Below are 12,071 nucleotides of genomic sequence, written 5' to 3' on the forward strand. Positions count from 1 at the left end.
ATCGAATGTTAACTTTTTTTTTTAACTACAGTTGTTTTTGTAATACTTAGATTTCTATGATGATTAATATGCAATTGTGCAGAAAATATCTTTGAATTCCTAATTGGTATCGGTACCGTTATCGTAATCGGTATCATTATCGTTATTGTATGTGTGTGTGTGTGTATGTAATAATTATATATATTGAATCATTTGAGGGGGAGAAACCTTTAAAGTACATACACATATACAAATTAGCACTAAATATATATAGATATATGTAGTTACTAATTCAGCTATTCGGCTGTTATCAAAACAACGATTGGGGGAACTATTACGCGCTTGTAGAGAGCTGGGATCTGTTGGAGTTGTGGGAGCTGCGAGTATAATGCACTCGAGGCGCGTAATTATAGTGGAAGACTTCCGCTTAAAATGTAGATAGTTAATTATTTAAACAGTTTTGTTTTAGAGTTTGTTTTGCGATTTTGATTTTGATATACAAACTTTCATATTCGGCTTGTTGTATTTTGTATTTGCTTAGCTTTGATTAAATACTCATGGTTTATTATTATTAATTTTTGTTGTTTTAATTTAACGTTTACACACAACTATAACAGAGACACATACGATTAGAAGTTAAAAATTTGTTGTTAAATGGTTAAACATTTGATTTTATGCAACTAGAAATAATGCTAAATACATGAACTAGTACTTATATTTACGTGTGTACTCATAGTTAATTTACTGGCTGTTCTCATTTAATATGAAAAAATGTAACTTTTGATATACAATACTATGCTGTATTATGAGTCTAAGGTCTAATTTAATTTAAACTACAGTTATAAGCGAAAAATTTAATAAGTTATTGAATCTTTGGTTTTTTTAAAATATATTTTATTTTATAATGAAACAATTTCATTTAGGCTTTCAGTCATTTTTTTTGGTGCCGCTCCTTTAAACTAACTAAATTAAAGTTGACCAATCAAGTGACACTCGGCTCTTAAATTGTGGCAACAAATATACAAATATTTTTCTACAGGCATTCGATTTGCTTAGTTTTTAACTGAAAATCCTAACTAAGCTAAAAATAAAACTCTCGAACCATTTGAACTTAACCGCAGGGCACACAAGTTTTCCAATTAATCAAATGAATGCATTTGATTGCTGATCGCTGTGCTCGTAACACAAATAAATAAATAATAATTGTGCTCTAGCGCATATTTATAAATAAACACCAAGGCGTTAGTCAGTAAAAACTTATGATTAATTACTCAAATTGTTGAAAATGGCTAAAGTATTACTGATGCCAAATAGAGGAACGAGCTGCATAAACTGATTAATCTTGGGCCAAATAATGATGGATGTTTTCAGTTCGCGCTTGATAAACATCAGTTCAATATTAACAAATAGAAATTGGCATTTATGGACCGGCAGTGTGCAAGTGCAATTCAATTTATTTGCTGCAATTTGGCTGCTTACCAAATTATTGATGACTGGCGGGCAAAAGCAATTTAAGCTTAAATAATCATTTTGCTGTCTAAAATCATTTATTTATGCATTAACAATAGATGCCCAAAGCCATGCGTATCAAACAATATGAAAAGTCAAAAATTTGTATTTAAATTAAAAATGTGGTTTTTGAAACGTCGATTTGCGGGTAATTTGAACAATTTAAACTCGCATTAAAGTGGCTTATGATATTTTATGCAATTAATGTTGACAGAAATATGGAATTACACTTAATAATTCAATTTGGTATGAATAATATTTGTTGCTGTTGTGTGTTATGTAAGTATTTTTGTTTGTCAAATTTATGAAAGCAAAAATATTCACATAAAATTAGCATATTAAATTAGCATATAAAGTGCGTAATTAAATTAGAAAAATTAATGCAAATTGGACTATTATGGTTATTGCTGCCCTTTTAATATGCATCATATTTAATTTATGTTAACAAAAAATAAACTACTAATAAATATTCGTAATTCGTGATTCTATGAAACATAATATGTACTTTTGAAGAAGTGTTGAAGACAATGCTCATGACGGTCATATGAGCAACGTGTCGTATGCGTCACCTAGTTTTGACAGTAACGGGCAACGCTTATTGTTGTTCTTGTGCGGTTGCTATTGTTGCTCTTACACTTTAAGTGAAAATGAATTTCAATGCACCAGCGAGCACACAGTCTGGAAAATGTGTTATGTCGTTCGAAATTCATCCTGGCTTTGTTGCACCTAAGTGCAGTTAAGTGCTCCAGGTGTGTGAGGGTTTGGGTGGGAGGCTCTATATATGTATGTATATACATATGTATATGTATGTATATATATGTATGAGTGTGTGCTTCGCGCATTTTAATGTGAATGTGGCTTGCCAGCTGAATGCAGCATGCGTCCCATCCCTACCATCGATTACAATTGTTTTCGATTCCACTTTTTGCCATTGCCATTTTTGTTGTGCTTTTTTCGTTTTTTTCTTTTTGCAGAAATTGTCATTTAAGTGCAGTTGTTGTACACACTGCTGTTGTTGACAATCAAATGTGTGTGTGTGTGTGTGTTTGTGTGTGCGCCATAAAAAATGCATGTTGATTGCAAAGAACAGCCATTGTCTTCACAAACGTATATAAATGGAACAGTTTCAGATTTTTTGTTTTTGGTAACTGACAGTTTTCCTTTCTCGTGCATTATTAATGAGTATTTTAACAATTTAAAGACGGCTAGCACTTAACTTGTGCTACGGACAAATAGCTTACCCAATAAATTCGATACATTTGCGGTCTGTGTTGATAGCTAAAAGCAACCATAAATTAAAAAACTGAAACGAACTCATTGCATTTCTCTCTCTGTCTCTCTCTCTCGCACTCTGTGATACAAGCGTCTTAAATTTGGGTGCAACAAACCACAATGTGTCTAAAATCTGAGAGACTGATGTAGCAGCTACAATTTATGCATAGTTGTGGTTGCCTTTACACTTGGTCAAATAGTAAATAGTAAGGAAGATAAATGGGCCAAGTGCCAAGGCATGCACTATCTTTGCTCTCTTTCTCACTCTCTCTTTGTCGAACTGACTGACTGACGTGTCGTCTATTCGTGTGACTGGCGCATGTTTAGCCCAAAAGCGATGGCATCTAAAGTCGTGGGAAGGCATCATTTATAGCACATCTATGTCTTCCCGTTAGATTTAGCGTTTTTCTACATATTTTTTATGTGAAATATCTTTTTAGTGCATGCATATAACTGGAGCGCCATGGATTATTCTTGCCTTTCACTAAAATGGCAAAAGGCAAAATTAAAAATGCATTTTCGCTGCAACAAATTGTAGCTGCCACAGTAAAAAACAAGCAACGAACCGAACAACGACGCGAAATAAAATTAATTTGTTGCCTAGTAGTACAGCTCTTTATGGTGGCAGTGTCAGTTGCTTGCCAGCCAGCCAGTCCAAATTTTGATGACCTCAATCCGAATGCCAGACAATACACTCCTGCCTCCATACACCAGCCGATTTGACACAGTGCCATAAAATAAAGTCAGCGTCTTTATCCCTTCTTGCACCCTTTCAGAGGGTATTGTAGCTTTGTCGTGAAGTTAACACATTGGCGAACTCACAAGGATTATAGTTATTGTTGATCAATTTCAGTCGAGTTGAGATATCCGAGCTAAACTCATTATTTATCAAGATCAGATAAAAAAAATATGAAAATATCGGTTTGAATTTTAGAAAGTATAATCATTTGTTTGCTTTAAAAATAATTCCAAATAATTTCCAAATATACGAAAAAAAAAATATTGAAATTATAAAGGCTTCTTTTCTAAAAGAAAAGCCCAAGTTTTTACAAATATTCTTTTTGAGTTATGCTTGCCGCAAGAGTAAGGCGAATTTTTAAAATTTAGGACGATATTTTTGTTGAGTGTAGTAAAAATCTGTCGCCTTTTAAATTTATAATGCAATTTAGAAATAAGCATGTGGACTCCAGTCTATAAGCGTATCTAGTCTTCGATGTGCGCAGGATAGCCGCTGTTTAGTTATTTTTATTTTGTTTTGGTTTTTCTAGAACTGCACTTGCAATTTGTGTTTTTAGTGAAAAATGTAATTTTGTAAAATAATATCAAGTTGGATGGCCATTGAGTGTGTATAAAAGATGTTTGCTTTTGTGAAATTCATGTTTGCACATCTCGAGGGCATTTTATATGCGCTAGAAAAGTGTGTGTGTGTGTGTGTGTGTGTGAGAGAGTGTAGTTGTGTGTATGCATGAGGTTCAAGTTTGTGGTTCGAGGTCAGCCTTAGAAACGCAACTAAAAACGTGTAAATTGAAACTAGGAGATTCCATCAAATTCACAGCCGTTCATTGCTTTTGACATGAGCTACAATGTTCGTTACTTTTCGAAGAGAAAACTAAAAGGCATTTAACATGAACTAAAGACGAATAACGAAAGACTTTCAAATCGAAGCACATATGTATATATATAATATATATATAGAGCAAATCTAGCGCCTGTAATGCTGATACATGCCATGCCCATAGCCCATAGGTGTGCTGCCCATAGCACGTTCGGTAGCCTTCTCGATGCTCGCATAAACGCACCTGTAACAGCACACGTAGGCCAAACATCACTTGAACAGGATGCGCCGGAAGGCGCGTCGGAAGTCCTTGTTAAAGATGGTATAGATGGCCGGATTCAGAGCCGAGTTCATATAGCCCAACCAAAAGGCAATCGCGAACGCCGACTCGGGAATCTGGCAATGACTGCTACATGCCGGCACCAATATATACAGAAAGAAGAACGGCAGCCAGCACGCAATGAAGCTACCCATGATTAGACCCAATATCAGCGTTGCTCGCTTCTCCTTCTTGCGGGCAATGCGTCGCTTCTCCTTCTCGGGATCGCGTGGCTTTGGCGTTTTTGGTATGGCCGGCTCCAGTTCGGTTTTGGCCACCAGTTCCGCTTTGGTTTTGGCCGCGGCGGCTGCATTGTTCTTGGCCGCCACAGCTGCCGCCTTGGCCTCGTTGCGTCGCTGCTGATTCAACTTGCGTCCAAAGATGGGCTGGCAAAGGCGAAATTTGAGCGGCTTAACTACCGCACAGCGGCTGACCACGCCCGAGTCCGAGCTGGATGGATCGAATTCACTCACCATGTCCGTATCAATGCCAACGGAGAGGGCACGACATCGTCCGGCAATCGGTGAGACGCGCAGCTCGGAGTTACTTGGCCCAGTAGCACCACCACCAGCTGCAGCAGCTCCACTATTGGTGGCACCAACGGCATCTGTTGCCACGCAACCGTTATTGTTGTTTAGCACATTGATGGAATTGCTACTGCCCATCGATGGCGGCACCGGAACATTGAGTCCAACGCCGCCGCGTCCCGTCGCAATCGTGCTGACCTGGAGCGTTTCCTTGGGCGAGCAGGCACCACCTGAACCTAGGGCGGTTGTGGCATTAGAGCTACAATTGGGATTGGCATAGGCCAATGCCGTTTGGGCGGCGACGGCCTCCAGTTCGCCTGCCTCTGACGTGGATATATCGGAGGCCAGATCCATGGTGACTGTCGGTATTTGCATGGGCAGCGTCGCACTATTTGGTGGGGTCTCAATGGTGGCTATCTGTCGCTGCTGATGCAGCTGCAGCTGTGTTGCGCCACTGGAGGATGGCATCGGTATTGTTCCTTTCTTGTTGGTGGTGAAGCTCGTTACCTGCAACACAAAAAGGTAGTTAACAGTTTGGAACACGTCTTTTCCATTTCGCAAATACCGATTACAGGAGCGACCGAGCGCAACGATTACACAAGCAACGTCGCCACCAGCTCACCCAGAAATTTCTGAGGCAATTAACCCAAAAATGCATTCGACAATGAAACGGTAAATGTGCTAGTGTGTGTGTGTGTGTGTGTGAGTGGGAGTGTGTGCCTGGCTACTTGGTATGCGTTAATCTCACGCCTACGCGGCTGATGGCACAGCACATGCAACAGCTGCGCGCCTTTGTTTGCCCGAATCGGTGGCCAAGTGTGGTATATACTGGCTGAGGGTATTGCAACTTTGTTGTAAGGTGTGTAATGCATTAAAGAAGAAACAATCGAAAATATTGAGTAAATATATATAGTAATGTGTAGTATCAGCCGAGTCAATTCTATGCAAACTAGTCTCGAAAGGGGATTCGGCCTCATCGGTTCACTCTGTCTGCCTTTCATTTTATTTTTCTTAATATTGCATTGCTTATTTAATTTGTAGCTGGTTTATTGTTGGTGACATCATTTTATAAATAAAATTGTTAGCTCTTTGAAGCTCCACAGCTGATTGAACGGACGCTAAGAATCTCTCCCTGAAGACGAATCCCATCGGGACTTGAAGTATATTGGAGTAATAGATAAAACTTGGCGTTGAGCCAGCAAGAAACTTATTTTAATTCAATAGAGAGCTTTTTAAATTTATTTATAAAAATCCATTTGCTTATTGTCAGTTACTTATAGTTAAAATTGAATAAATAAATATCACAGTGAGTCTAGTATGATCAACTTTTTGGTTGTTTAAGATATCCGCATTATGCTCTACATTTTTAGGCATCTACATCAGAGTTCTACATCATATCGCTCATATAGGAATCAAACTGATTCTTAAATTTGAAACTGCATTCTCAATGTAAGCAGCAGTTATCCGTTCTTCAAGGGTGTTTCATTGTCGTCGTGGACTGATTTTCCTTATGGATTGTTTTCGTTTGCCTTCCCCTTAGTATGTGTCTGTTTTTCTTTTTTGCATACGTTGCAGGCTCTTCGTTTAATATTTGGTCATTACAGACATTCTACTCAATCAGCGCAATTGCGCTTAAGCTGGCCGAGAGTTTTTGAACTAAAGTCAGTGGCTACCAAGCAGGTGTAAAAAAGCGATGGCATTTTATTGAATGCAGCTGGAGAATGCCTGCCAACGTATGTGTGTCCCCACAAATGAGCAAATGGCCCAAAATGGCCGAGCGTGACCAAGTGTATTCGGTAAAGTGGAGTGGTTGGCAACACGTAACACACACAAATTGACGCCAAATTGATGCTGTACTGAGCTGCGCGCTCTTAGTCGAAAATATTGCGTGTATGCCACATATGCCACAACCATTTAATGCTGGGGCCTACCCAGAGCGATAACATGTTCATTCAAACGGCACAATTTGCATTTTTGCTACGGCCGTTGCTCATCTTATCTGTTTGGACAGATGCGTGCTGCGTTGCAGGCATGCCACAAATAAAGAATCAGATATTTTGAGTGGAAAGTGGAGTTGAGTAACGTTGCTCACACAGTTCTCGATGGTAGTTTCATAACTTACTTGTTCGTTGTTTGTTTTGCGCGGATGTTTTTTAATGCCCCGTCTTGCCCTCGCCTTGGCAGCAAAGTAAATTCGTATGTACACAAAGACCATGATGCAGCTGGGTATGTAGAAGGAGCCCAGCGCCGAGTAGAGCACATAACCAATGTCCTCGCTTATCTGCAATGAAATATCAAATACAAAAATAGTTTAAGTCAATGCTCTACGCTCGAGAACTGATTGCTTAAATAACTTAAGTCTCTGATAAACATCAATTTATTTAATGATGTTAAATAAATATTATGTGAAGATATGCTTTTCAAATGTGTACAATTTTAATTTTACCTAATCCTTCAACAGTAAGTAAAATAAGTAAAATGCCTATGATAAACCGAATCTAATAAATAAGCACTGTTAAAGTGCTTTAGAGAGTTAAAGAGAACTGTTCCATAGTTTGAAAATGTTGTCCTACATTTAAAATATTGATTTCTTGGCCATTGGCAAAAATCTTTAAAAGTTAAAATAAAGTTGATGAATTATTGCCATACACAAATTCGGAGGGCAGCGATTTAGTTGTCAGATTTGATGCAGGGATTTAGATTGAATGCACATGTGCTTGACTGGTGACACACACTGTGTAAGCCTTATATCCACTTACTAACTTACTGCTGCGAACTGCTTGTGCGATTTGCCTTATGCCGTTGGCACTTAAGGTAAGTAGTACTCTGCTAGTTATTGAGTGCATAAGACTCGATTTACTATTGAAATGCATTTACTGGTACGGCTGTGGAAAATGCTTTGTCAGTTGCTGACGTGAAAAATGGGCGAAAATTGCAAAGTGCACGATTTGCACAGAAATTTCATAACGCTAAATGAACTAAAAATATTAAATTACGGCGCACAAAAGCTTTGGCAGTGCAATAATTCTGAGTCAGTCTACCGTGTTGCGGAGCGGAAGGGAGAATTTCTGGGGAGGCATGACTTGCCGAATGGTAAGACTGTGGCAAACCAGACGCCATTTTGTTCAGCAGTGGCATTACATTTATTTAAAGCTGGCGGAATTAAATACGCCATAGTACTCAAATATATCTCCTGCTCCTGATTCTGTTGATGTTGTTGTTGTTGCTGGTTGTTGGTTGTTCGTCGTATTTTACTTTGGCCGCTGCTGCTGGCTGTTTATGGTGGAAAACTCTTTACAAAATTATGCAAATTAAGTGTTCTGATGAAAAGCATACTAAAAAGTGCACTTGATGCGGCGAAGAGATTGCTCAAGAGTTTTTGCCCTTTTAGCTATTGTTATTGCAATCATTGTTGTTGTATAGTCATTGTGGCTGCCGTTGTCGCGCATAATGAAAAGCCTTCATAACTGCCGCAACTTGCGGTTCTGCTAGTGCCTCTTGCCTCATCAAAAGTCAAGCACAATTTTGGCCAGCTGTTTAGACTTGAGGTAATAACGCTAGCAGGCTTGCGTGGACCACGGGTATACAATTTATTAGAGAAAAAAATGAATACCATCTATATTAGAGTATATAAAAAAAATAAGACTTTATCAAAACACTGAAAATTTAATTTATTTAAATTGAATTCAAGTTACAGAGCAGCCAACGTGGCTGGCACCAAATTGAATTTTTGAGCAATAAGTGAACTGTTGCACTCGTTGGAGTCTGCAGACCTAGTAACTCAAGTGCATCCGGGTTTATCATATACCACACACACACACACACACACACACACACACAGAGAGCAGCAAAAACAACTGTGTATATGAACTTTATCCAGTCTATCCAACTAAATAAATTTCACTTTAACATTCTCTGGCTGGTTCTATGGCTGTCATCATTTAACTTGCACAAGTTGCTGCAACAAAATCAGCATAAAGTATTAAACGTTGGGTATAATGTTGCCAAAATAAATATGTGCATAGACTACAATGAGTGCAGGCACATTTATGCCTGAGTGTGTGTATGTATATTGGCAGGATATGTATTTGTGCAGAGCATAAGACCGTTATGTGGCAGGCAGCGAGGCAGGGGCCAACAGCCACTTAAGTGGCTGGGCTGATATTTCCAGCTTATTGCCCAAAGGCAACAAATGTGTACGTATATACTGGATACTGCTACTGCTACTGCTACTGCTGCGGCTTCTGCAGTTGGCCGGCTTTTGATGCGGCTGTTGCAGCAGCAGCAGCCGCATAATAAATTGTCTCATCATTTACGGTTTATTCCTGATATATTGACAGCATTTGTCAGTGCTCCCATAACTAGTTAAACAAGCTGAAGCAGCCGATAATAATATTAAAATTTAAGCTCTCGTGGCGCACTTAAAGAAACATTTTGCTTTCGTAAGTTACGCCCAGCCGACGTGCCACTTATATATATATAGATTTTGGGTTTCTGAGCCAACGACTTTTGCTTAGGCATAAAACTTGTCCTTGGTGCCTGTGCACGTATTCATATCACCTGTGTACGTGAGTGGGTGTGTGGGTGTGTCAGTACTTACAAGTTTGCGTAAATGATAATCTATTAAAGTCGAGCATAGCAAAACGTTTTACTAACGCATTTGAACAAAGCACTATTTTAGCACTAAATTGGCAACAGCCAACTTGCAGCTTGCAACAGGCGAACAGACTTAAGCACTTGCAAACTTTAATATAAATTGTTCACTGTGTGTGTGTGTGTGGAGAACTGGTGCTGGCGGACTTAACGTAATTGCAAAGTTTACTTTCTACATTTGCAGTTGCCCACTTGTGCATTTGTTATTTTCGCCCCACTTTCTTCTGTGCTGTGCTAATTTTCAGATTTGCAAATAGAGCTGAGCACTTTTGTTTACTGAAAAAGTTCTTTGAGCGTGGCGCTTAGTCCGTGTAGCAAAAATGGAAAGATGCGAAAAGAAAAATAATTATTCTGCAATTTTTAATTAAATGGCAATGGAAATTGCTGGCGTTGCTTTGTTTTGCTCCTTGTCTTCATCCTGTTGCCGCTATACAAAACTTAAGCTGCTGAAAACAAAAACTCATTATGGGCGACCAAAATCGTTATGGTGGCCGACAGTCACGTCAAAGCGACGGCGGCAGTAAAAACTGTTGATGAGCACAAGTGCCAGAAAGGACGGCAAGGACGAAGTGGAAAGTGTAAAACGTTGATGGAAGCGCACAATTTATTGAATTGTAAACATGCACAACAGCACACAGAAATTACTGTAATTAAAAGATAAAATTGCTGTCCAGGCAGCACCAAACACCACACGACACCACGTGGCGTATGAGTAATATTTAAAGTCTGAGCCCGTATTTTTAAACTAAATCAACTGCCCCCTTGTAGATATGCGTATACACTTATGCACTTGTACAGCTAGTGGCACCCATATAAATAAAAGTCAACAGTAGCAGCAGCACATACTACATATACTATAAATATATATAAACATATAAGAACGCACAAAATGCCGTTGAAAATACAAAAGAATTTCAAACCGAATCGTTGCTAAAAGTTTGCACAAAAAGTAAGCAAAAGAAAAACAAAAAAATAAAAAATAACGAACCAGCATGTGCCTGTTTGTGTGTGTTTGTTTTTAACACAAAAAAATGTGCGTTTTGCCCCGAGGACGCCAGCCCGACATGGTCGAAGAGGGTGGGCTGTCGAAGAGTTCCAGTTCTTGTCATCATCAACATTGTCGTTTTGCTTTGTTATTATTGCTGTTGTTGCTTTTAGTGCAGCAACTTTTTTTATAGCAATAAGCCAAGACACACGTTGACGTTGAAGAGGCATGACTGCAACTGCCACAGCAGCAGCAGCAGCAGCAGCAGCAGCGGCAACGGCAGCGGCAACATCAGCTATGCAGGGCAGTTAGACCGACAAGGACAACGCTGTTGAAACAATCAATAAATCTTAAGTGAGTGTACAGGGAGTACAGCTTGCAGTTGGCTGCCAAAGAAATTCGCGTCGCATATTTTGCTAGCTTTGACAATGTTGTCAGTACTTGAATGACTTCTACCACCTCCCGCCAACCGGAGGCACCTTTAGCCTGGTTCCCTTTGCCATACTTATTTGCATTGCTACTGGTGCAGCTTTCTTGTTTGTCGCTGCTCAGTGGAGCAACTATTTTGTAGTTTGCGTTGCCAATTTGTCTGTCTGCTTCCTTTCGCTATTGCACTAGTTTTGACTTGGACTTGCACTTGCATTTCAATTGACTGCATTCTGCTTCCCTCTGCTGGCGTATAAATATACTCCTCTCTCTCTCTATGTCTCTCTCTCTCTCTCTCTCTTTGTATGTCACCCAACCAGTTCAAAGCGAGTTGGAAGTGTGTCGGGTTGACTTTATTTTCCTTTGTCTCTTGCGCATTTCCTCAACTTCACGCTATCCCGCACAAGCAATAAACTTGAACCAATTGCCCAAAAGAGAAAAAAAACAATAACAACAGCAACAACAACAACAATATATTGAAGCTCAACTGGCTACTTAAATGCTGTGCGCTAATGTTTTGAGAGGCAATATAGCGCCACTGAATGTCAAACACGCGCCACAGCGCTCGACAATTAAGCGCCGCATTGACAAAAATTTAACAGATGCCCGCTGATAGCGTGTCTCACGGCCCACAAATAACAATATGCGATTATAGCAATAAAAGTATAACCATTAGGCTTGCCTAGCTACGAGTTGAGCTTGCACAGTCGAAATAAAGTAAGGGGAGTATCTAAAGAAGAATTTTATATTGAAATCTTTTCGAAGTGTAATTCTTTCTTCTGTATTGAGTTCTCATCACACTTCTCTTATCGATATTTTGGCTTTTTTTTATAATAGTAAATATTT

General features: G+C 39.2%; 1 protein-coding gene across 3 annotated transcripts in view; it reads right to left on the reverse strand.

Annotated features, from left to right (window-relative positions):
• Positions 1–3,803: 3,803 nt before the first annotated feature.
• The window catches only part of LOC6568411 (alpha-2 adrenergic receptor), a 45,302-nt gene continuing 37,034 nt past the window's right edge, over positions 3,804–12,071 (reverse strand). Inside the window, exons 2-4 of one of the 3 annotated variants that reach the window (XM_032740753.1) lie at positions 7,284–7,442; positions 5,108–5,668; positions 3,804–5,020 (exon numbers count right to left, since the gene is read on the reverse strand). In XM_032740753.1, coding sequence (XP_032596644.1) covers positions 4,586–5,020; positions 5,108–5,668; positions 7,284–7,442 — 1,155 coding nt within the window. In that variant the 3' untranslated portion in view covers positions 3,804–4,585. Of the gene's footprint in view, positions 5,669–5,726; positions 5,781–7,283; positions 7,443–12,071 lie in introns of those variants that run through there. The other 2 variants (XM_001994688.2, XM_032740754.1) reach the window with 2 other exon arrangements.

This window comes from Drosophila grimshawi, unplaced genomic scaffold, assembly GCF_018153295.1.
Source record: "Drosophila grimshawi isolate 15287-2541.00 unplaced genomic scaffold, ASM1815329v1 contig_311, whole genome shotgun sequence".
Taxonomy (NCBI): domain Eukaryota; kingdom Metazoa; phylum Arthropoda; class Insecta; order Diptera; family Drosophilidae; genus Drosophila; species Drosophila grimshawi.